General features: G+C 42.1%; 1 protein-coding gene across 2 annotated transcripts in view; it reads right to left on the bottom strand.

Moving 5' to 3' along the window:
* Positions 1–26,805, bottom strand: part of LOC120446591 (protein sickie) — a 150,843-nt gene that overhangs the window by 108,216 nt on the left and 15,822 nt on the right. Inside the window, exon 1 of one of the 2 annotated variants that reach the window (XM_039627612.2) lies at positions 23,735–25,366. The exons of the other annotated variant lie outside the window; for it this stretch is intronic. Within the exon in view, the coding sequence (XP_039483546.1) occupies positions 23,735–25,339 (1,605 nt within the window). The 5' untranslated portion in view covers positions 25,340–25,366. Of the gene's footprint in view, positions 1–23,734; positions 25,367–26,805 lie in introns of those variants that run through there. 2 annotated transcript variants of the gene reach the window in all.

Raw genomic sequence — 26,805 nt, 5'->3', positions numbered from 1 at the left:
CAATTCTTTTATTACCCATAACAACTAGGCGAAACTGAAGGCACAGCAAATAAACAAGAACATAAATTGCGAAAACTCAGTTAGGGAGGGGAAATCAGCATTTCTGCTGATGGGCAAACGGAAAAAACGCGAAAGGAAAAGTAAAAGTTGAGACAGAAATGCTTGTCAACTGTCACATAAATAAAATATAGAAATTTACTTTTTGGCAAAGCCAAGCGGAAACTCCAATGCCCTCCCCTTCGTTTAGCGATTGTCAAGAAGGAAAGGTGAGGGATGGCTTGTCGCTTTTAATAATGACAACTCATCAAAAATGTATATGACCCAGTTGCCCGGATCCACACACACCCCCCACAAATCAACCTACTAAAAGATGCCAAAAAATAACAACTTTCACAAATAAAACACAAACGGATCCATAACAAATCCCAAATATATATAAAAATATATATCATCCGGCAAGTTGGCCGAAACTTTTGCCCTACTGTTCGGCTAAAGTGCCGCCAGCACTTTCATGGCAGGCGGATAAGGTCCTTGGCGGGGTGAAGGATGTCCCAGCTGGGGCTAAGTGCCGAATTAGCGATGCACGGGGGTCGGTTGCTCCGAGAGGTCTCAACGGGGAGTATTTACGGGTCAGATAAGTGGCAAAATATAAGATACAGGGCACAAGATACGTTCGATCGGAATTGATATAAAGTGTTTTTGAATTTTGAATGCATCGGTGTGGGAAACCCATTAATCTATTACAGCTTAAGATATATATTCAAGCTGTACTTGTTTAAATACACTGACGTAGCAAATAATAGCAAAAGATAGTGTCAGAGTTCACATGTGTTCACATAGACTTTGACACAGATCACAAATGATAACAATTTGATTAGTGTCATCTGCATACTTTTGGACATCATTTGGGCAATTATCGCGATCCACACATCGACAGCTTCAGCAAAAGCCGAACATTTAGCTGGTAGTTTTCCCGACCATTAGTCCGCTTGACCTGCCGCTTTATCTGGTGGAAATCCAATGAAAGCTGCTTTATGCAGACATTAAACTAATTGCCCGACGCATCAGCTGCTTGCCTAATTTTGCATAAAATTTGCACAGAATGAAGAAAAAACACCAATGGTTGACCGCAGGGAGTAGGAGAAAAGCCAGGAAGACCGCATATTGGACCGCAGGATACACACGAAGGGACTAAAAACAGGCCACTGCGCCAAAGTCAATGGGCATTCGGGCAATTGAGCACAGATGCCAGTTGAAATGCCCGGTCGCAGTGTGAGTGACACGTGGGCTGAGTTCTGAGTGGACACAACCACCCAGCATCCAGCATCCGCAGTAAGGCACAATGGAAATCGATATGTGGGCTCCTAAAAATAGTACCCAATTTCATAATGATTAAAAGGCTGACCCGAAAGCTTGCAGGCCAATTTTTTAGATTATGTTTTCAATTAATTATGCGACGCCACATTGCGGCACCCTTTGGAAAACACTGCAAAGGCAAAGAAGAAAAACTTTCTGGCGTTAATTTAATTACCTCTAAAATGCGGAATGAGGGATAGAATGGGCTCAACTGCTCATTATTATGCCGCACGAATGGCAGCGCGGTGTTAACAGCTGTTAAGGCCATGGCGTGTTTGGGCCAACTTAACAGCCATGAGTCACCTGCAATTGACGTCGAGGGTGTGGGTTGCGGAGGAAAATCGTGAAAATAAGAACCCTTTTAAGAAGCTTCTGGCTTGTATTACGCATACGCAACGAACAACGAGCAACGAGCCGACCGAAAAATGGAGGCACAACAAGGTGAAAAGTTGCCCAGGGTGGCGAGCAATCAAAGTTTGCCACAGGCAGAGAAAACAAAAAATTGTTCCGAAAAGGGTGCCTCCTTTTAACAGCTTGTTTTTACGTTCGAATTTAAAACAGCTTGCAGAGGGGGGGAAATCAAAGTCCCGGATTGGGAGCTTGAGGAGCTAAGTGGAAGGGAAAAAGGGGGGCACAAGGAAATTGTTGCCTAATGGCTTCATTGCTGATGGGCTAAAAGGGTTTGGGTTTCACAAAAATGAGCTCGTTGGAGCTTGAAATGCTCCTTTTTGTGCAAAAGCATGGGGAATTTGTATAATATTTTAAAATTAAGTATTTTCCCTTTAATATGATTTGTGGTTCATTAATAAGGTGGAGAACAGGAAAATTAAACCCTTTAAAATACATTATTTTGTGTACATCCGCTGGCGCTAAAATTATAATTGTACTATTTATTTCACTGCAACTAATGTAATTGAAATATACATTTTGCTGTTTAAAAGTTAATATGCTGATGACTTTAACTTTTCAGAAATTCAACACGACCTGTATTATTCACTATTTAATTTGAAATTTATTAACCACATCAATTACCACGCATTTCGTTCATTATAATGGGAATTCAATTAAACTGTTTGTTAAACATTAAGCCCTCAGCACTCCGAAAATTGATTTATTATTGGTGGCACTATCATTTAATGTGCAGCATTCAATAATTTATCTTATCGGGCGGAAAAACGGCATTTTCCACCCCCGCCAAAGCGAAGCGCATTTTTATTTACACTTAATTAACTGCATTTTCCGAAGCACATAAATTTCACTTGATTAAACCATTTGCTACACTTCTTTCTCAGAATGCTCTTTAAACAAAAAACGACCGAAAGCGCAATTAATTCATTAAAAATAAGTCGAACCAGGGGAAACCTAGGCACGCTTTTCAGATCTTTTTTTTTTTGCCGAACCGAACGGAAAAGCGCTTTTCCCTAACCGCTAGGCGACGCGATCACAAGCGAACTGAGCATTCGAGAGAAATGGGAGCATCTTGCTCCTCTTCCAGTTGGGAGTCTATTTTTGGTAGAATGCCAGCAACATTTTCACGATGGCCGGCAACATTTCGTCGAAACACACGAAAGAAAATTCGTGTAAAACGGAAATGTTACTGCTGCCGGATTAAGCGATCGTGGAATGGAAAATGGAATATGGAAAATGGGAAATCTGTGCACACTCACCGAAAATTCAATTACTCAAACCATTTTGGGAAAAATCTCAAATTTAAATTACAAAACAAACAATTAGATTTGGGCACAAGTGAGCGATGGAAAAGCAGCAACTCCAACATGCCAAATGCACCAGCACAAAACAATGAAATGAAAGTATTCGTGAGTAGAGGAAAACAGAGGGAGGGGAGTGTAGTAAGGGTTCCGTTCTGTAATACAATATCACTCAAGATGGAAAGTTTTCAGTTTCAGCGGTGCAGGTTCGGGGTGGCAAAGATGGTGGCCAATGCAAATAAGTCAAGTTAAAATTAATTCACATTTCACAATGGCAGCGGCAACAACATGTTGACCCAAGGCTAATGGTTAAACAAAAACAAGGAAAGAATCCTTGCTTATTTTCTGGGGATGTCCCGAACAGCAAATTGATGGGGTGGACACAAGGCAAGACGCGAAAGTCAGGATGGAAAGTCAGTAAGGGATGCATTCTCCTTTTTTCCAAGACACTTTAAAAGTTTTCCAAGTTAAAACCTTCTATTTCACCTGTCAAGCCAGTGCGAAATTAGCGCTGTAGCCCCTACAATAAAAACTATTCAACTTGTAGCCAGTCATGCAACAGTTTTCCCCTTTTGGCCATAAGACATGCAAAGTCACTAAAGAGCTAAATCAGAAAATTCAAACTCACAGAGTTGCAAAGCGAATTTACAAGGACTTATACTTCAGTGCTGCAGTAAATAAATCTAGGAATGGATACATAAATTGCGGACTTGTGGGTATCGAAAAGCTTAAGTTTTTATGCCCTAAATAAACACATTTCTAATTTATAGGAAACCTAGTAAAACATTAATAAAAATAAGATATTTAATGAAAAAAACAATGAAATTCTTACTTTCTAGGTAATTTTACACACACTAATTGAGCAATATGTATTTGAATAGATTTAAAACCAAATAATTAAAAGGGTTAGGATTGTGGTTGACAAAACACTTTGATTTTTTTTAATTAAATTTTTATTATAAAAATCAATCCTTATTCACTCTTTTGCATCTAGATCCCATGACTGCTCCCCTGTCAGACATCAAAAACGATAGTTCTAGCATTTTGCCAATTTGTCGCCCTTTGACTTGTTTTTCTAAGCCACCACTTAACATCGTACCGCAGACCACTTCTGATTAACCCAGGCTGAAGTTTATCGATGCAGTCGATTTAATGGGAAGCTACTCGAGAGACTCCACGCCAAAGCATTCATACCACTCATAGTACTCATACCACCCATACCAGTGCCACCTTGACAGCACTTCGTCTACATCAAAAGCAATTGCTAAACGGGACCCTCTCCATTCGACGCCACTGAACCCAGACAATGCATCAACAATATCTAAATATATGCAGCTTGTCCACTCTTTTAGCCGCCAAGCCCCATGGGTTTCCAGTGCCATTGCCAGTGCCTCGCCAACTTTATGCCACTGCCACACGCTATTTTTACAAACAATTTTGCAAGTTGACAAGGATTGGGGAGCAGAACAACAGCGAGACGTCTAGGATGGAGGAGCACACGACATTGAACCACAACACGGAACAGGATCGGCATTCCGGGGATCCAGGGGATTCGGGGCATCCAAGGGGAGGAGTCATCGGGAACAACATGGCAACTAAGTGGCCCCTTCAAGTGGCTGCTTCCTGTGGATGAGGACGTGGTTGGTATGGGGATGGGGATGGTGGTTTGGATGTAGATGTAGATGTAGATGTCCCTCCAGCTTGTTAGTTGTTTCGCAAATTTCCTTCTCGCTCGGCCAAAGTCAATACAGCAAATTTTGGGACTGACGAAGACTAATTGCAGTTAATGCGGCGTGAAAACGGCATCATCAATCGGCCTTAGAGTGTTGCAAGTTGCAAGTTATGAGCGGACCTTCATATAGATCCACCACCACCAGACATAAACAAAGGGAAAACGTGAAGAGCTTACGCCTAATTAGGTAAACTACTCATGTTAATTAACACAGAAGACAAACAAAAGGCGCGGCGCAACTCATTTGGGGTGTCAAAAATTCGAGGCTATTTATAGGACGCTGACAACAGGCACTTCAAAATCAAAATTCGTTCAATAAACGAACAGGCAGCGGGAGTCGGGGGGAAGTCAACAAACTTGAGAGTGGGGAAATCGTTTCGAAAACAAATTAGGCTGCTCACATAGAGTTCAAGGTCCGAATGGCTAATGAGAAACAAATAGGATGTTGGGGTATATAGACATTTTTAAGGAATATAATTTTAGTTTATTATATTGTCAATCAACCTTAATTGCAACCTTTGGATTATGAAAAGCGCACTTTACTGTTATTTAATTTTAAATAAGTGAAGACTGCATTACTGTTGGAGTGTTTGAACGAAAAGCGAGGAATTCAAATATCTCTCATCCCGTTCCCAAGTATATATAATTGTGAGTCAATGACTGGGTATTCCCCGGTGGCAGATAACGTGCCTGATCACTTGGCAATGCGTATTTATAGAAATAACACAAGTTACACTGGCTCCCAGAGAAACATGTGCCACACTCCCAACTAGGCGTGTCTTGCATCTTTGACAAAATAAATTGCATCAAGTTCAACGCCGCCAAATGTCGAAGTGGAAGTAGGGAAACTGCTTCTAAAAATATGTAATAGTACAGCAGCAAGTTGGGAGGGAAAAAACTGACAACGTGCCTCATGATTAATTGCAACGTTGCACCGACCGGAGGGCAACTTCCTTCCTTGTTAGAAAGACAGCGCGTGCGTGGACCTCGGAAAACGAAAAGAAAAACTGAAAACCCGTGTGCGAGGCTGGAAAACCTTTGACTGATCACATGCGGAAGGGACAGGAGGTCAAAATGTAGCGCGAGTTGGGGGAGGATTTTCAGCCATCTGAGTTCATGGCGCCATAATTTATCGTGTCTCATTAGGACTTGTTATAATTTCATAACTTTTCAGGGAAAGGGTTGAGCTCATGTGACAACGTGCTGTAATTAATTTTCGCACTACGTCCTTAAATTTAATCGTAAAATAGTTTTCCAACAGGCCACTTTTAAATAGTGTGTCACAATCTTACATGGACCATTGCGAAACAAGTTTATGGACGCCACCGCCACCCAACTTAAGTCCTCCTTAAGCACAACCTCGTAAATTACAAATAAACCACAAATCACACATTATTACAGCATATTAAACCATTCCGAGAACATCAATAAAACATAAAGAACGGGCACAAGAACAAGTATGTAAAGGCCGTGCGTTTCTCGGTTCCTCCCTCTTGACTTTACGGCCAATGGAGCATTTGCATGTTGCTTGGCAACAATGTTGCAGGCCCAGAGATATTGACTGTTGTTGGTACCCTGTAAGTGTGGAGTGCTCGACAAAGTGCTTCCCATTCAGCTGATCAAAAAGTTAATGCTCCAAATTGATTAGTTCTAAAAGTTCTAGCCTTCTCGACAGGTTCAACATTATTTTGTTGCGTTTGCTGCATGAATGAAACTTATTAACAAACAGTTTAAATCTGATCCTTCCATGACACTATCTACTTTAAAATTACATCATTAGTAGGTAACAAGCAGTCTGTGTTTTTTACAAAGCCATGTTATTTTTTTGCGCACATGACTCTGCCTTTTCGCCTCTGCTTTCAGCATTTTTAAACTTTCATGCGGACTTTCAGCTCGTCGGATGTCACATAATTATGAGCGTGGAGCACGCGTCTGAGGCAGCTGGCTTTATTATTTAAGCCCTTATGCGTGAGCATGTAAACTATGTACATACATGCATGCACTATGGCACTATGGCAGGATGCATGTGAGTGCGGTACATAAAGGGTGCACGAGTTTATGGTAAAAATGCCTGTTTTTTACGACGTGCTAACTAGGATAGGATGGCCCCGACAGACGCCACATCGACACCGATTTCCTTTGGCTTCCGTGGTCGTGTCTGGGCATAAAGTCAATTAAATGTGTATAAATTTAATGAGGACGTCGGTGGAGCTTAATGAGCCCGTAATGCGCACTGCACAAAGAGCGATGAAAGCCGCTTGTCTCCAGTTGCTTAATGGGCATTTCGATGCCCGTTAATCACATGCGAGTGACCAAATCGAGACTATTATGGCAGTTCACAGGTTAACTGCGTCACATGAAGGCCTTTGATATTGCACTTTATTACATATATACGCGAAATACCTCTCCTTCTCTTTCTCTTTTCCTTTTACTTTGTCCTTTCAATAATTCTGAAACTCATTTAAACTAACTTGAACCTATATATTTTCCTCAATTATAATTCATAACTAGCTAGTCGGCTTGTCAATACATCTTTTCACGAAAATAACTTCAGCAATTTAATTAGATACTTTTGCATAATTCCCATTATTGTTCTTCCAACTTGCCAAGATTTTTCGATACGTTTCTAATCCACTTACAACTTATTAGCATCGACAACATCGAGCCGACAAACAAAATCGCCAAATCGGCTTACCTGAAATGAGAGAGAAGCGGTGGAAATTAGAATTTTAATGATAAAACCAAATTAAAGTTCATTTAAATATGAAAATGAAACAGTAAGCTAATTAGCGACCAGAGACGCAAACTCGAGCAGATTGAGTTACCCAGGCTTTGGACTTTTGGCCAAATATCAACAGCAATTAGGAGGCCAAGATTTTAAATTCGTAAAATTCCCTTTTCGTTTTGGCCACGAAAAGCCTTCCACTTTGCGTTGGTAAATATTAGGAAATTCCTTGCATTTACCATGAGCTTCGTGGCTTCATTTTACGCTTCAAGTGTAGTTAATGCCATGAAAATTCCTTTGGTCTGCCAAAAAAGCAGTGGAAAATAAAGGAGCAACAAAAGGGAGGCGCCTACTTGCACTTGGGAAGTTGGTCCACTGGCCATCTGGCAACCATTTCGGAGCAAAATGGAGAAACGAAGAGCCAACCATGTCAACCAGCTTCCTGTCTAATACTCTAATATCCGTTTTACTCGTTATCCTTTTTCCTTTTTTATTTGTATTTCATTTTCCTTTTTCTTTTTTTGGTTTCCTAGTCTTATCCACTTTGGTGTTGTTGCATTTGACATGTGTAAGTGGCTGTCAAGCGTTTTCAGAATGATATTTTTCCTGTCGACCGGCACCTTCTGTTTTTTTCTGCCCTCCGTTGTTGTTCCTTTTGTCCTTCCGCAGTTGATTTTATTTACATTTCTTGAATTTTTCAACCTGCCCAGAAATCTAAAGCTCCCTTCAATTCGGGGCACCTTTGCTAATATTTTTGGGGACGGGTCAGGAAAGTATTCTATTTGCACTCCCCACCCTGTAAATTGTTGAATCCATTTCACAAATTGTAAATCCTTTCTGCAGGCATTTTACAAAAGGCATTGCCTATTTTCAGGCTTAGGCAAAATCTTTTAGTTATTTGCTACCTCGAGTGGATCCTTGTCGTTTTCACTTTCTGACGAGGGATAGCAACAAATCAGTCAAGGAAAACCCTTTTGATACTTTTCCATATTGGCCACATGTGAAAAAGGGTATAATTTTAAATAGTGATTAAATTACAGGCAACACAAATCATCGAACTAGAATCATGCAATCTATAGAGCATAATGGCACGGTAAAAATGACTACAATATTATTTAAATGATCAAATTTTAGTTAAAACCTTTCCCACAGCTTGTAAACTTGTTTTTAATTTTAAAAACACAATGGAAACCCCATTTATTTTGCACAGAAACCCAAGCAAATTAACCTTTCGCAAAAATTGGTGCCACAAACTCAAACTCCGACGACTTTTAAACTCGCATTTAGCAACTATGCTCTCTATAACCTTTCCTGTTTCGGTTTGGAACTTTACGAAACCTTTCAAATTCCAGTTAGGAGCCCGGGGCAAGTAACCTTTCAAGTTCAGTTTTACAAGTTTAGCCCGAACTCCTAACGTCTCCAAGTTTAATTCACTGCAGCCATCGAGGAAACCATATTCTGCACGTCTTCCGCCCAAAAGGAGTGTGGTCCAAACAAAAGTTTATCATTAAACCGAAACTTTGTTGCATTAAAATTGGCTGGGCCTGGGACTGTGGGTAGCCCAAGTCGACATGCATATGAGTTTTCCTGGAGAATCCCCGGAGCAAACGAGTGTCTTTAAACTGATAATTGGATTTAATTTTTGAATAGACGACGAGCCTGAATGGACCTGAACCAGGACCGGGTCCAAGACAAAACCCATTAACATTTTAGACACCCAAGCCGAGCGCAGTTTGCCAAGCCCCAAAAGCGCCTGTTTTTGGCCAGCAGCAGTTTTCCTTTTGAGCTGCGAAAATTTTGACATGTGCTTGCCGCATAACAATGCCTGGAAGTGAGTGGCTCCCCCGAGTGTCACATAAATATTCATTTTCTTGACTTTGCCGTCACTGGAAAAGGGTGACTGTTCAGCGCCCTTTCCTTTCCCCAACCAACCAACCCCCTTCTGTTGTTGACTCTCCCGAATGCGTGTTACATAATCCCCTTAGAGCTGCCAGGGGCTAATTTTTAATTTTTATGGTTCACATGCTTTCCCCGACATCTCCCCCCGCTCCAACGTGGGCTCATAAAATGAATAATTGCCACTTTTTGGCTCCAGTAGCTCGTTGGATGCTAATAAAGCGGGACCCGGCCAGACTGGCCGTGCACCCCACCAAACAAATGGAGATTAATTTTATTATAATGTTTCCCGACTCTGGCGACTGTGTTTCTCACTCCCCCCTTTGGATTTCCCTTTTTGATTCGGTTTATGCTATTTTTTGCCTTTGTATCCCGGTATTAAATTAATTTGGGGGCTATGTTGGGCTTTGGCCAGCGTAATTCTGTTTGACCAGCCCCAACGTCTGTAGAGTGGACACTTGATTACATTACACAGCTCCTGAATATCCTGGGTGGACATGGGGGTGCGAGTTTGAGTGCAGGCTTGAGTGTGTGATGTGGTTTGGCTTGAAATGAGCGCTTATGTGCCTTTGATATGGTCTTTTGGCTAGTGGCTTTGTGTCTGGGCTTAAACGGGTCATTAAGGTCTGTTATTGGCTAATAACTTCTTATGCTCTTGCGAAACATTCTCCCACTCGAGAGTTGAATGAGCTCCTAATTGCTTGTTAGGTATTTACCAAAGATTTAAGAACTTTCACTTCTGCCCATAGATAATTACCTAATTGTGCTACTTTCTAGGCATAGAAAACAAAACTAGTTTACTAAAACTAAACTTTTTCATACTATGCAGATTTCCTTTCCTTTAAAATCGATTTCATTAAATATAATTGTCGTTGCTCTTAGGAATTATTTCGTTACAAGCACACATTTTCCTAAAATAAATATGCAAAGCCCACTGTTGAAATGAACCAAAACCAAAAATGTATTGCTTTCGTATTCCGGATGGAAATTGTGTTCCAAAGGGGATGCATTAAGCCCTAACCAAGCAGACCCCAAAATGTTCAGATATTTGTATAATGCTTATGCCTTAAAAGGACGCAAATCCAGACACTCGAAAACAATCATTCGGCTGAGTCAACAAGGACATGAAGTTGCAGCTTTGGGGGCTACGCGCTTTTGGCGGGGCGTTATTCAATGACAGGTTGAGCGTTTTGTGGGAGGACGGTTCGGTATGCATAAATCACTCTCACTTGCTTACACAAGTAGGCGCGGAGTCTGAAGTTGGGAGTAGGGTTTTCCACCGGAAAATAGAAATATTCCGTGGAGCAGACTGGGCTTAACGCAATTTTCAATTTTTTTCTCCACTTGCTGTTTGGCTGTTTTGCTGTTTTGCTGTTTATTCTGGCCCCCCAACGCAAAAGGACAAAAGCAATCCGAACTGGACGTAGCTGTGGGTCAAACACACACGTATGTACATATATGTGTGTATCCAGACGGATTTCATTTGACAGGACCTGCCACGCCCCCTCCCGCCACACAAACACACACAAATATTGAAAGGGAATAATAACAACAGTTGGGCAAACAATGTGCCGCCCGTTCAGGTCACGTTCCTGGGCTTAAGCCTGTCAAGCTGCAGGTCTGCAGGGGGCCAGGGGGCCAGGAATTTCGGAAAACACATTTCTCGTGCTGTATAAACAATTTAAACGATACACGGCATATTTTTGTTTATTATTTTGCTCTGTCTGCCGCATAATGTTAAATTAATACGCCCCCTCAACGCAGCGCCTTCTTTTTCATTTTGTCCCTTAGTCAATTGGCATGCTATAAATATTTGGCTGCATACTTCCGGGGGGGGCACCGTGTTTGGTCTGTCCATAAAGCCGCTTTTGTGCTCCTGCTCTGGAAAATGGGGAAAGTAAGTAATTAACTCCGCCCCCTATTAAGTTGATGGCCTCATAACACATTTGGCTCAATTAAATCAACACGCTGCGAACACTCACATCTAAATAAATAAACAATGAAATCAAAACAAGTTCCAGGAACACGAAAAAGTTTTACCAAAAAATAACATAACAATCCAGCGAAAGGAAGTTTTGTCAAAACTTTGGCAAACTCAAACTTTGCCTGCTATTAGCTGAAACAACAAGGGAATGGCGGCAGAATTTGGGATGGCAAGTTTTAGGGTGGGGACACTGCCCACGCGTCCTGTCAAATTATCTAGGGAAATTATTTTTTAACACGCACCAGGACTACAAGGACAGAATTGGTGGGAAACACTCTGGGAATATTTGCTGGGAAGTGAGGAATACATGCAAGAAGGCAGTTTTATGTTTCAGGAGATGATGTTATTAATGTCACTGCTGCGGAAGATTAAAAATAAATATGACAGGCACTCCTGGCTGCAAAAACAACTTTTATCAGTAGCGATTACTTCCTTACATTTATTTTCATAAAAACCCAAGTGGCATTTAGCGACTTGGTTCGCCTAACGTTTAAAATATTTAAGTACAGCACGCAAACATATTATTTATAAAAGGATTTATAATAGCACGCTCAAATTACGCGAGATGTTAATCTGTATATGTGAATGTTATTTTAAAGCGTATTTTATATGGCTTAGATAATATAATAAAGTTGAACAAATAATTTATATGCTAGTTTGCAGGAACTCAGCGAATCATCAAATGGTTTAAACTCGCTGCCATTCTAACCACTTTTCGATACCATGGAACTGTTGCTTTTGGCCAAATAAATATAGCGCCAGCAAGAAGCAGTCTAAACACTCCCAGCAGAATCATCGGAAACAAGTTTATTTTAACTTCCATTGCCTGCCACTTTTCGAGGCAATGAAAGGGGTGTTTCGCTGAAACCATGACTATTTACACAGCACCGAAAACGTCCCTAATTAGCCGCCGTGCAGTTTCGAGTGCCAGAGCGGAAAACAACCAAAATATTTGCACTACAATTTGGCAGGAGCCAAACCCACTCCACGCCACGAAAATCCCTGGGGTTTTAGGGGGATTTACGTATTCGTTGCGGTTGGCACCTGCGGCTAGTTGGCTAGTTGGCTAGTTGGCCAAGTTATAACTGTTGCCTAGGTAAGTTTGCGTTTGACTCGACCACAAATCAAGGCAAAAGTTGGAGAACATTTTTATGACTTTCTCATAAGTTCGTCCGCACGCAAAGCAATTTTTCAATTTTGTGCCACGCTGATAGGCCGGCACGATTTCCGCTGACTTGACAAATCGTGCAGGAATGAAATGTAAACCTTTACATACAAAAACTTCATTCCACCCCACTTCTCTCCCTCTTGGTCGTGCTTCTTATTTCTCCTTTTTTTTTTGCTTATTACGTGCCCGCGTTACCAAACACGGAATGGTCACAGGATTCGAAGGACAAAGGAGCCTCAGATGATGATGATGAGGAGGCACAACCGACGGCCCAAAGGGACTTTTCGGGACAGCCTAATATGTTCAGGGGCTGCGGCCTGAGCTTAAGTGAAATCAACGAGAAATATATCCATTTATCTAAAGTAAGAAATCATAAGCAATCAAATGCAGTGAGACTCTGGAACGATGCTCTATAGTTTTGGGTTAGTTGGCACTCGTGCTTATGAGAAATATTTTCACAAGATAAATAAATAATATGTACAATTTCACAAACAAATATTCTAGTTACATCCTTAACCAAAATCTAAATATAGGTATATATATTCTATCTATGGTTTTTTAGTCATATTTAAATATTAAATTGATCCAAAGGTCGTTTGGCAGAACTGTAAGGAAAGATCATTGGCTCAAGAACTTGCAATGAATTCTAAAATTATTGCAAATATATTGCCATTGCTAATATACTCAGCTCGATTCGCTCCGAGGAGTGCACTGTAGGGGCAGAAAATCACGACCAGGACGAGCTCAATGGTTGCCTCTACTGCTAACACTGTACATTCATCACTCAGAGAAATGGAAGGAGCAAAAAGTGGGGGCTTAGGTGGCGAAAAAGTTGAGTTCAGTCTGGAGAAAGATGAATGACTTGACAAATGCGCTGGTCATGAATCAAATATCAATTTGACAAGCGGAAAACTCCAAAAGGAGCTCAGGTGGCCCTTACCACTGAAAGAAAGCCCCAACTTATTCAATTTAATTGCGGTGGAGCCAGTGTAAATGACACGGGGCTGTGTGGCTAAGCAATTTTCGACTAGGATTAAACTTCAAATTCGCTGAGGGGCCAGAGATTAATGAAAAACTTTATCGCTGCACTTTGCAATTTTCGACGCGAGTGTTTATTAAGTTCGGCTGCAAGTTAGATTGGCCTGCTCCAGGATAAAGCTTCCTTCCAAGCAGCCATCAAAACTCGACGACGTTTCATTAGCAGGCGGCGAAAAGCTGAAGGACAGCGCGTCTGGGGAATTTGCATAGAGTCAACTCAACAGACAGACACACACATCACATTAATTATAAACAAGCCAGCCGCATCCGCTGGGAATTCCACGGGGAAAGCCCAATCTACTTGATTAATAGTGTGCAAGCGGCAGGCAGCTCGAGTCGAGTCCTCGTCACTCGGCTGCTTCCAGCTAGATAAATGGGAAAAAGCAAACAATTAACCCAACAAAAGCAGTGTCACCTGCGATTGGGGCTACAAAAAACACCCACCCCACCACATCCAATGCCATCCCATGCCATCCAATCCAATCCCATCCCCTCCCGAGCTTATCAAACAGACGGGGCTCTGGACTGGATGAAAGTAGTCCAACTTCCTGTGCTGGCGCTGCACTCCGGGCGTTTTCATTTTTATTGCCACTGTCCGGTGGAAAAAATCAAGCTAGGGCCCGAAATGGAACCGGAACTCGAACGGATGCCAAATGCCACAGTCAGTTTTTGCAATATGTCGCCAGTCGATATGGCACGGACACTCCTATCTCTGCATATCCATGGCCCTCCTGGATGCTCCTCCTTCCCGATTCTCATTGCCATGCAAATCTATGCCAAATTCAGCGACATTTATGCCCGAAAGGCGGAGAAGCGATTTTGCAAAAAAATTTTATTCTTGTCCGTTATGCATTTTTAAATTATTCTGGAAAAACTGATTTGCGGGGAGGTGTAAGGAATACCCGAGAAATATGTTAAAAAGTTTAAAATAAATTGGAAAGGTACTGAAATACTGACGTTTTGCCACCTTTTAAAACCATTTACTAATAAATCATCTATAAATTAAATTCTCTTTGGCTCGCCGGTAAATCTTTTGCCTTTGCGTAACTCGTTGGAAAGTGACACGCAGCTTTCCTAGCACTAGATCTTCTTGCTTATTGCGGTCGGGATCATTATTTACGCCGTCAACGATATTTTCAAATATTTAAAAAATATGCAAATGCACCAGCAAGGTGGATGCAAGAAATTCCGAGGGGTCTAGCCAGGTTAGAAAAACAAAAAGGGCAAATGCATTTTTCAATGACGCCGGAGGGCTAAAAACTTGCATTTGCATGCGTAGCTAGTGAACCCAAGGACCCCAACCACGAAACATTTGAAATGAGGTTGCCGGTGAATTTGCAGAGTTGAAATGTGGCTAAGCCACAAGGGAAGCTGGATAAATGGAGGGCTAAACTGAGTTGAAATGCGGTTGGTTTGGGTATATTATTAAAAATTCTCGCAATGCCAGTGGCAGTGAAGTCTGGCTATGCAAAGAGGTGTTAGAAAGGACCCTGCTCATTACTCTTGCTCCCTTTTCGCCCCGTGAAAAGTGTGACAACCCATTTCCAAACTGGTTAAAACATTTGAAACACTTTCGCAGTGAGTGCTCGAAAAGTGCTGACGATTCCCCGTCCAAAAGAGAAACGGAACCATCAATTTCTAATAATGTAATTTGGTAAACGTCGTTTCGTACCTCGTACACCCCCTTTTGAGGGTGGAAAACTTTCTCTGGCTTTCATCACGTACAGCTAGGGAAATTCGCATTGCCGCAGCGGAAAATTTAGCAAAAGAAAAAATTGTTGTTTAACGAAGGCAGTTAGTCAAATATTTGCAAGTTGCATCAGCAAATGCCAAAATGAGCAGAGAGCGCGGGCTCCGGCAAACTGAAGCTCAAACTCAATTACTGGCCATGACACCTCACAACAATGCTGGCGGAAAATTCAGGGGCGGCAATTGCCAGGGGGATTGAGCAATCCACACCCACATCAAATGCAAATACAAGCCAGAAACATTCGCACGCTTCACCCGGAAATAGCTGGGATACCGGATGTACGACAAGGGTGGGCAATCATGTCCGTGGGTGCAAGAAATTAAAATCTAATAACACAGCTCAGAGCATAAATATTTGTTATACTTTCCATATCAAGTTTAAGGCTTAGCTTAGCATTGGAATAACTCGGGGGAGGACTGCGCCTGGGTGACCTTTTCGTTCCGCCCACCCGAAACCCCCGCTTATAGTTTACGGTCGCCAGGACTCCGGGATGCGAGTGCAGGAGGGATGGGTTGCTGGGCACATAAAAACAAATGATTCAACACTCCATAAGCCCCAGGAGTAGGTGGGTGGTATACACTCCAGGGTAACTGCAACAGACATCCTTGATATGTCCGCATGATCCTGTTTCTGTTCCTGTTCCTGTCCCTGTTCCTGTTGGCAGGGGCAACCTGTGCAACATTTTCCCAGCTTTTGCTGCCTTAGGTGAGGCTTCTGTTTTCCGCCCGTCTGCGATACTCAAACTCCGATTCCCCGAGATTGCTCTTTGTTCTTTGTTGTTTCGCCCCTTTATTTTGCGGTGGGTGTTTTGGTGGTTGCAACGGCGAGGGTTAGCTGAGGAGTTCTCTCTAGCTGATCTAATGATGGATAGCAGCTTAATACAATTCTGGAGATAAGATCTTTGTTATCTATCAAATTTTTGACAGCTCTGACGGCGATGAACACTTTTAACTCAGGATCAGTATTCTTTAATTATGGCAAACTCTTTTTTGTTTTCATTAAAAGTGAGTTAAAAAGTATCTGATTTATGGTTAATCGAAGTAATCACATCCAAATAATAAATATGAAATAAATCTTATAAAAAAGACAAAATGCTTTTATTTTCTTGGTTTCTATTCCTGCACATACGTTTTCTGTGTACTTCAGATGTCCTTACTCGCCATTTGCTCAATCAACCCCCTTCAACAGGACTGAGTGAACTCCCGCATCCTGAGAAGGAGGTTGTCTATGGCAGGTCTATTACAGGTGGAACAACACAACAGGGAGGATTACATTCCTTTTTGAGGCTACAAGTTTTTAAATGAATTTAGTTCAATTTGATTATGACTAGGGCACATATTGCATTTTATACGACGAACCGTACTGTAGTTGACGTTTAATCTGGGCTGGGATGTTCAGTGGGCGTAATTGATGGAAGAAGGACTTTTTTGCCTCCGCCGAGAAAAAGTCTTTGAAATTCAATATGCAGTTTGGGTCCAATATTGGCCAACATCCCCTTATCGAGGTCCGATACAAAATCAATTATGGGAATCAGCGCGCCTGGGAACCCACACACACTCTGACACCATATATCAAGTATCCTGAAGGTCCTTCGAGCCGTACGTGCGTGTAAAGGAAGCTATAAGCCTGTGTAAAACTATAAATGGCACACAGGACTCGGCGATGTCGCCTGCGTAGGCTTAAGTGTGTTTGACTGCGGCTAATATTTATTTCCGGCAAATAAATCCTCCCCAACCCCCTAGGCCAACATGCAGCACCCCGACCCGGGGCGAAAAAAAACAGGATCAGCAAACGACAAAACAAAAAGGAAAATACAGTAAAACCAGGTTATTAATTTCTCACAAAGGGTCCCCCAAACGTATCTTCTGAACTAACCTTTGGCAAAGGAAAGGGTATATCGGTTTGTTGGGGTGATTTGTTAGGTGATGCGGGAAGACATTTTTGAAACTTTTCAAAAAACTTATAACAGATTATTTATTTCAGTTGCACAATTACATTTTTATAGTACTTACAATGCACTAAGTGTGAGAGTATTTGAATTCTAAACACATTTCCACTACCCTTTTTAGTGTATTTTCCACAATGATTCTGCACAGGGACACATTTGGGCATTAGTTTTATGGCATTTATGTCGCAGCCCCAAAGTAGCACAAAAACATCGGAAGCCGGGCAAAAAATCGTTATTGATAGCCCCCCAGTTGGAGTATATGGGGATTTGGTGTGTGTTGTAGCCTACATTCTGGGGTGCACGTCATAAATTTCTGTGTCCACACCCATACTCCTTTTATCCTGTCGTTCACCCTTGGTTTTCGTTGTTATTTGCTTGTTATAACTCTTATCACTAGGTTACGTCTTTGGCCATTCATCTTGTCAATTTGGTGAGTTAAGGTCTCTTCTAATTAGCTACAAATCTCAGACGTTTGCTTTGTCGTTGCTGTTTGACAGCTCACAATGATAAATATTTAATGCTATTAGTATTTGCACAAAAAGCCAGCCATTTCCCATCAGGAAGTTACCTTCAAAGTTGGCCAGTTAAACAAGAAAGCCGATTCGGAATCTGGATTTCAGCAAAACCGGAGGTACAAAAGAATCTTTGTGGATTGCACTTTACTTGGAAAGCCATTTTTTGCCTGTTTACCTTCAAAGTTATGCAAACCATATTTAGTGAAGTTATGGGTATGCAAGAATAACAAACCAGGAAGAGCATTTCAATGAATTTTAAAGTATATGGGACAAGCAAATAAAATATTTACTCTATTTTAATTGGAAAAGCCATATGGTTTTCCAAGAAGAATTTGTAATTGTATTTAATCGCCATTATTGCAATCAGCACTAAGCTTATGTGCAACTCTCTATCCTTAGAGTATTGTAGTCATTTCTGTTTACTTCCATTTACATTTAGGTAAAGTGTGTCAGCAAAGCTATTTTGCTGAGGTAACTTTACCTCTGGTTTTCAAGTTCCTTTACTTCCCAAAAAAATAAGAAAAGAGTCCTTTTTCCAGCATTGTGCACTGATTTATTTGCCATGTTTTCTTACCTTTCAAATGCACAAATATACAACAGCTGCGGAGAGAAAAATGGGAAAGATAGCAGGCATCTTGCGCCAAAAGAAATGTAAATAATTGCGTTGTGGAAATCTTTTTGCCGCTTGCCAAGGAATTCCAGAAACAATGCAATTATTTTATGTGCTCAGCATACTCGGCTGCATTGACTAGTAAATTAATTGCATATTTTCAAAGTCCAGACTGCAGACCTTCTGGCATTTATAAGTGCGCGACGCGCCAATGCAAGCTGTTCCTGCCCAAGGGCGAAAAAACCAAAACTTTTAATTAGTTGCACCAGCCTCAAGCTGCAACTAGAATTTAATAAATAAATTTCTCAATAAGCCAAAATGCGCAATTTTCAGTTACCCACTACTACCCACCGCACAAGACCAACAAAGCAGTTTAAAATATGCATTAACTGGTCGAAAACAGCAAAGTGCCGACTGCCAGCCTCCGTGGAAGCCTGCCCAGTCTGGTTAGTGGCCAAAAATTATGGCTATAATTTTTCACAGCTCCCTAAAAGAACCGGAACGAGGCCCAGGAAACTTTCCCAGCTCCGCTCTGGCGATTATCCCATAAGCAAAAGTACGAAAAATAAAATAAAATAGAAAAGCAAAGCAAAGAAAAGAAAAGAAAAGGATCCTGAAACTTTTCCCTTTTCAACATTGCTGCTCTGATGCATTTTTGCAATAGGTATAGGCAACCAGGAAGCAAAACAGGATCTGGGGACATTATAAATCTGTCACGATTATTGTTAAATAATGCATGGGACTTGATGTTTTGTTTGGCCAGGGAAAAGCAACTAAGTCGCCGTCCAGACGCTGCTATTTTAAATTTAAATTTCAAACTTGTTGGCTTACCTCGCAATTTCAAGTCATCTGGGAAATATATATTTTTAGTGAAAAACTTTTGTAACTTTTAAGCCAGCACTTGCTTTCAAGGACTTTATTAAATTTAAAGTCAAATACCTTCCGAAGCTTGCACACCAAAAACTGTTTTTTTTTAAAACATATGTAATTCTAAATTTTCTTGATAAATAATAAATTGCAAATCAACAGCTTTCCAAAGCTTTCTACAAAGCTAATGATACATTTTTCCTTCTTTAAAAATGCCTGACTTAAACCTCAAGTAAAGTCGTATTATGCTGCAAAACTATTCCCCGCACACGCCGAGTCCTTCGGAGAACTATTTCCCAAGAGAACCTAATCTTCGGCTTCTGTTCCATTTCCTGCCGGTCTATTACTATAACTATCATTTAGGACTAGAAGGGGGAATGTCCCTCTTGGAAGAGCTTCTTTCTACGTCTGTTTGAGTGCTGTCTGGCGGCCTGACATGTTTTAAGCATAAGTGCAACGCATTTAGCTGTCAGGGCTGCATTTTCCAGTGGAGTGTGGAGCACGAAGTGGGCGAGGAGATGGGGAAGGAGAAGGAGGATTCTTCGTCCTGGCTGACTGGATGACTGCCTTTAATGTCCCGCATGCGGCCACTAAGTGACAGCGACGGAGCCTCCGTCCATGTAAATAAAATGGGTCCGAAACCCCGAGGCCTGCAGCAAAGGACCTTCCCAGCTTGTAGTGCGGCGAATTGAAAACTTTAAGTGTGTCGGGAAAATATGAAATGTGCAGTTAACGGAAAGGCAGTGCATTTCGAGCCGGAAAATGAAAGAGAGAGCTCCCGCTTTCGCATCGCCATCGCACGTGCAGCAAAATGTTGCATTAATAACAGCAGAGCGCATTAAACGAAGTCTGTGCCGCCAGTTGGATTTGCCTCGAAGGACTGGTGAAAAATTAAAATGAAAATTAAAAATTATTGTTTTTCCCCGCCAATATAGTTACGAATGTACAAAAATATTTTCCCTATAAATTGCAGCTTAATCTGCTCTTCTTTGGTCGGGGACTGCTGCAAAATCCCAGGGGCAACGTGCAGGGCAATGAGTTGAAGCTTTTACAATATTGACAGAGGCAGCTGGAGTTCCTTACCGAGGACATCCGTGCTTGCTTAACTGTTAAACGTGAAAACAGAAATAATTTCTCTTTTTATTGCATGTATGCAACAGACTTTTGTTGGTGTTTTTTGTTAATTCGCAGTTGCCTGAATTTTAAATGGAAAAGGGATTCACGTGAGTTCATAAATGAAATACTGAGATGATTAACCATTTGAAATGGTAATTTTTTATTGCAGCGTTCTATGCTATGCTCAGTACTCAGCTTACTCGGAATTGATATAGTTTTATGAATTGTTGATGATCGGAAAAAGCGTTCAATACCAAATTATATGGTTTTTTGTTACTTTCTTTTTGAACAGTGCATTATCGAGTTGCACAAAATGCAACATAATTTTTCCAGCGAAACACAAGTAAAAATTCCATTCGTAATTATGTACAATTTTGCACATATGGCATTGGCATTTTCCATTCATTTGTCGCCGTAGGCGGAACATAATTATAAAATGCATTGAACATTTATTGCCGGTCATAAATCAAAAAGTTATCGAAATGAAATCCCAACCCTCCAACGACAGTACATCTGATAATCACCAAGGGAATGCAGTGGCAGCATCAGCAGTCGAGGCGACACTTTTTACAACTTATTGGACTAATCAGAGGCGTTTTTCGGATGGGGTACAGGGTGTTTTTGGGTCTGGATCCATAAAGTAGCCGCACGACACGCGACTTGCGAATGGCCATCCCCTGGATGGCTTACAACCATCCTCCCCGCGGAATCGAAACTCCCACCCTCCTCACAAGGAGTAAACGATTTTTGGGTGCAGTTTTAGAGCCACCCTTGGCTGTGGGTGCATCCACAGCTTCCGCAGCATCCTGCGAGTGCGGATGTCCTTTCGCAAGGACAGGCAACTATGCCTGACAGTTGACAGCTTAGCGCCTCGCGACAAGTTCTCTTCGGAAAAGTACGGGAAAATGCCAGGAAAGCGGTGTGGCTGTACGGAAAGCCAAATTGCATGCCTCAATGTGCTGTTTGCAATTTGCAATTTGCAATTGAGACTTTCGGCCAAGCAGTCGGGGTGGTTCCCAAATTGTTGGCCAAAATGGACAGTAGCCAAAACATCAAGCCAGTCCAAAAATCCGTTGACCATTCACAAGTGAAAAAGGGGAAGGGCTGTAATTTATGGTTATGCAAACACCAGCCGCCGTTTGCATAAATTCCAGAAATGTTTTTGTTTGCTTTGACTTTGATGGAAAGTGGCATTCGAGGAGTCGGCTTGGAAAAGCTGCGATATAGCTGCGATATAGTGGACTGGACAATAGGGGTGGAATATGTGAAGTGGAAAACTGTGGTTTCATTTCGCAAGCAAAATTGTGTAGACCATTACAGCACTTGACTCCTGATGCTGCAGCTGTTTGTATCTTGATTGTAACTTTTGGTTATTAGTGCCACTAAAATTTGTGGAGTTAATGAGATGTGCTTGGGGTGGTAGGTTGTATAATTTTGATGGGATTTCTTCAGTTTTCCAAGCTGTGTACATAAATAATTGTGTTATAAATTTTACTTTGCAATCAAAATAAAAGCATATTACTTAAACGCCTACAAAAAATAGTATATTATAGAATTTGGAAATAATTGATTACAATTAATTAGTTTATTGCAATAAAAACTCAATCTAATCCCTTTCTTTTCTTAATAGTTTAATACAGCTTAATATGGAAATCTATATATTTTTAGGACACCAATTTATGAAACTAATTCTCCCTTCTCATCAACATTCGTGACAGAACTTTACCTTTTACCCCGCCAGCTGATCCTGCTTCAGCATCCTTCTCCCGCGTATACCAATTTACATTCCATTTGCTGCAGGACCTCTGCCCATCATCCCTGGACTTTTGCTGGAAACCTTCATTTGCAGCTCACCCGGCCTTCTATCCATCCGTCCAGCCAGGATCTAACACAACCACCACTGCCCCGCCCCACAAGGATATGAAAAGCAATGCACTTGACACTTTGCCGACCACTTCAGCTGGGCCAAAAAGTGTGCTTCACTTGGTGTCCTGTCGTCGTTTCATTAGATGGTTCTGAGGGCAAAAAACTGCCCCAAGAGATTCTTTCGGCTGCTGTAATTCCTTGCTTTTTTTGGGAGCATGCCTCAAAGCAAAAATGTACAGCGCGTATTTCAATTTGCAAATGATGGAAAATGCCTGTGGCACGGAAAATTGGGGGAGGGCGAATAGCTTATGTGGGCCAGCCTTGGTATAAGTGCACCCACTTTTAACTCAGCACCATGGCAACAATTTTAATTCAATTCCATTAAAAGTCGCTAAGATTGAACATACATTTCCAGCTGGTGTGTGGTTGTTGTTTCCTTCTGGGTTTCCCCGATTTCCCCCCTGCCCCCCTGCATTTCTCTTTCCTTTCTTTTCTCTTTCAACCTGTCCCTCACTTGGGCACACAATCAAACTAATGTTTGGCGGTAGGGAAAACTAATGAAGCGAGCAGTGAAAACGCGACGATTGATTGCTCCCCCGAGGCAGCAAGAAAACAAGGGCGAAGAGCGAGGAGCGGGGGAAAATGGGAAAGCCAGATGCAATCCAGCAGGAGCTGCTCCGAAAAGCCCTGGATTCCGGGAATCATCTGCAGTGCACTGCCTCGAAACTGCAATTCCATGACGCCTTCTTCCCTTTTTTTTTGATAATTTATACCCAAGGACTCGGCCGTGGGGGTGACATTTGTTCATCGCCTTTGCGGGTGGGTTTTCGAGGAAAGAGGTCTTCGAGGGGTAAGCTAACACCTCCCCTGGGGTGTTTGAAGATGCATAATAAGACTTGTTAAGTTGCTCGCTCGTTAAGATAAGTGAGCCGGCAAATGGCGACAAGTGCGACTTCGGAAACAGCCCGCAATGATTACCGGCTTAAGATATGCGAAATTATCCATATAGATAAGCTCTGATGCGACCTGCTGCGTGGGGCTCCTTCCAATGGTTAATGCTGCGATTCACATTACGGTAAGAGGATTATGTATGAAATGTATGAAACTCAGCCAAATGCACTGCCAATATTGGGGGGTACTAAGAGCATTCCAAAAATAATCCATTTGTGGAACCCCACCGAGCTGAACATTATGCTGGCACTTTTCGGGCTGCATCTTAGCAGTAATACTCAGATTTGCATAGGTAATAATAAAGGTCCTTTGTCAAGAAAAGCCATCCAAGTTAACAAGCCAGTATTTTTGCGAAAAAGTAACGAAAGTGGAATTGTGTACCAAAATAGATAGATTTCTATTTTAATGCCTAGACGACATCGGCTTAATCGATACCTCACCTCAATAAAGATTGTGTTCTTTACAAATGCTTATAATATATTACTTAATTTTAGCAAACTTACCTCCATATATCCCTGAACACTGTCGCACTGCTGAAGCACCAAAATGGCCGGATTGGCCCTCATTTCTTCGGGGGAGCAGGGCGATAGAAAACCACTATCCGCATCGCTGTGAGTTGATAGAGGTCGTGGTTTGCGTATCTTGTACTGGACATGACGACTGGGCACTGGGCCAGGATTAAAGAGCACATAATTGGACTCCGTTGGAACCGTGTGGGAGCGCTGATCCCTTCGCTGTTGCTGCAACAGTTGTTGCAGGTGCAACATGTGATCCGTGCTGACCAACTCGGAAATGGCCCGTTGCTGTTCGAAAGTATTCTTATCGATGGACTTTTTGCCACTTCGAAAGGGGGAAAGATTCAGGAATGTCAGCTTTTTCTTCACCGATTGCTGGGCGGGATTGGCCAGGGAACAGCTGCCGGCGGAACTTGCTGAATTCGTGGAGGTCGATGATTCGACCAGGGCGGTGGATGTGGTTTCCGTGTCCTTGGACTCCTGACTATTCGACATGCTGGCCGTGTTCTCCAGTTCGTTGAAAAGCTTCTCCAAATTTTGCTGTTCCAACTTGGCATTCACCAGCTGCTCGTTGGTATAAGGATTAGGTATGCCAATGTCCATAGGGAAATTCGCTGGGTCTATGATAAAGTAGTTGTGGTGATCAAAACTGGACAGGGTCTCTGAATTTTTGTGAGTCGGTTCTGCTTCAGATTCCGCCTCTGGCATAGCTGAAGTCTCTATGATAATAGTCTCCTCCAACTCCAGCTCCTCGTTATCGTATATGACTTCTGGCACCAGTTCATCTTCATCCTCGCAGACCAAGTGCTGCCGAGAGCTGAAGAGAGGATCCCTCAATCCATGGGCTTGGGTACTAGGATATCTCATGGCTTTCTCGTTGATGAAGTCCACGGGATCAAAGAGACAGTAGTTCTCCATGTGCGAGGTGGCAGCCTTGCGCTGTCTCACTGGTAGATTTCTAAGCTTTTCGGAGTAATCCGCCACATCTTCATTGTTATTAGCTGATTCTGGCGCCGGAGGTGGAGGGGAAATCTCCTGACTGATGGGTCGCTCCTCCTGCTGCTGCAGCGATTTCTGTGAGCCCCTATGGAGGGTGGCAAACAGGCCACGAGCTATGCAGTTCTTCAGCTCACTCACACGTCCTTTATAGGGACTCGACTGGGCACTGCTGCTCAGGATCGAGGATTCGTCGATTCCCAGCTGTTTGCTGAGCTCCTTGCGCTCCTTTTTGCTGAGCACCACCTTGCCGCGACTGGGCGTATTGGGGGCGGAGTGGAGCAACCGCGAGGGCATTTGGGAGAGGGGCGGCGGTGTGGGGGGCGGCGGATCCCTGTACGGCGGTGGACCCACCAAACAGGTGGCATAGCTAACTGGCAGGTCCGGGTAGGCCGTACTCTGGGCCGATGTCGTGGGATCCGTGGCAAGGAACTCGAGTTCCATATAGTTGGGATGTGGGAGTATCTTCGGTTGATTCTGATGATGATTGTCCGTTCTTTGGCTCTTGGGCTTGGCGCCCAGTTGGTTCTCCTCATTCGCATTGCGATCGGGCTTGGGTGAAGAACCCGGACGCAGTTTTCCTGCCTGACTGGCCATTTCTATGGTTTCATTGCAGCTTCCATGGGCTCAGCACTTTTCACTCACTAACTCACTCACAAAATTTGTATACATTTTTTCGCCGCTTGGGCCAAATTAATGGCTTTATAAATCTTCATCTTTATGGAGGGAAAAACGCGTTAATGGGTTTTCTAGTCTTTCGACAAAAAAAGGTCCTTTTTCCATCCCTCTCTCTCTCTTACTCTCTCTCTGTGTGTTTACATTTGTGTTTGTAATTGGATTTTTGAGCTGATGCATGTCAAAGTTAAATTAAAACTGACCCAGCAGGTCGAGGAAAAAAGAGTTATATGATTCTAGGTTGTTTTTGTGGGCAAAGTCATGGTCATGGTTACGCCGTGGTTTCGTCTGCTTTTGAAGTGATCCAGGGCGCCAAATTCGAGCTTTTTACAATTTGTCTACAAAGCAATTAACAGGAGGCCACCGCTGAAGGGATTGTTATAAAGGGGTGAACAATAATACAATTAAAGTATTGCACATGCGGTTATATCTTGACAACTGCAGTTGCAGAGACTTCAGAGGAGCCAACTTAAATGCTTTAAGTTAAAAAAAAAAAACCAAACATTTCACATATTTTTCTTCAGCTACCGACAACAGCACAGGTATTATTTTGTTCGTGATATTTCCAAATAAAAGTGATTGTGCGATAGAAGCTGGAAGCGAAATTCAATACAAAAATGCATATCAAGTGCGCACAAGAGTTTCACATTTGATTAAGTTTCATTTCTTCTTCAGTGGAAAACCCCATTGCAAAATTGCAGACATAACGGAGATATCAATAACAAATTGACAGCAAATGGATCCATGAATTTAACAAGTGGAAAGCAAAGTGAACAAAAGAATGGTTCAGCACTCACGTACAGGTGTCTTTTCCATTACACTTGCTGAGATTCGAGGAGTAAATGTGAGTAATAATAATAAATACGAGTATAGCTAATAAGGAAAAATGCCACAGAACAGCATGTTCGCCAAATCAAGATTATCCCAGCATTGTTTCCACTCGGAAAACCAGCAATAAACTTTTAATTTCCTTTATTTTAGCCCACTCACAAAACTATGACGAACATTTTTGCTAGGCCAACGAGGAACAACTGAGAGAAAAACCGAAATGGAAAAAGTTTTATTGGCAACAAATTGAAAACCGCCTGGCCATTCGAGTCAGTGAACCAACAAGTTGCATAATTGTTGGCGCATGATAGAATTAAACGCCTTGAAATGAGCTGATGTTCCAATGCCTCCCCCTTTCCCCTCTTTATCTCTTCATCCTGCTACTTCCGTTTCCGGAAATGGCTGGCTGCAGGTGGCAGAAGCGAAAGAAGTTACTCCAGTTAAGTGGAGTTTCTCTGCCGGTGTCTGTGCCTGCCTGCCTGCCTGTGCCATAAAGTATACTGAAAGTAATTTGCAATTAAAATGTTAATTTTTAATTGAATTGCAGATGGCAGTAGGCA

The sequence above is a fragment of the Drosophila santomea genome, chromosome 2R (genome assembly GCF_016746245.2).
Source record: "Drosophila santomea strain STO CAGO 1482 chromosome 2R, Prin_Dsan_1.1, whole genome shotgun sequence".
NCBI lineage: Eukaryota > Metazoa > Arthropoda > Insecta > Diptera > Drosophilidae > Drosophila > Drosophila santomea.
This window is presented reverse-complemented; position numbering and strand designations above follow the sequence as displayed.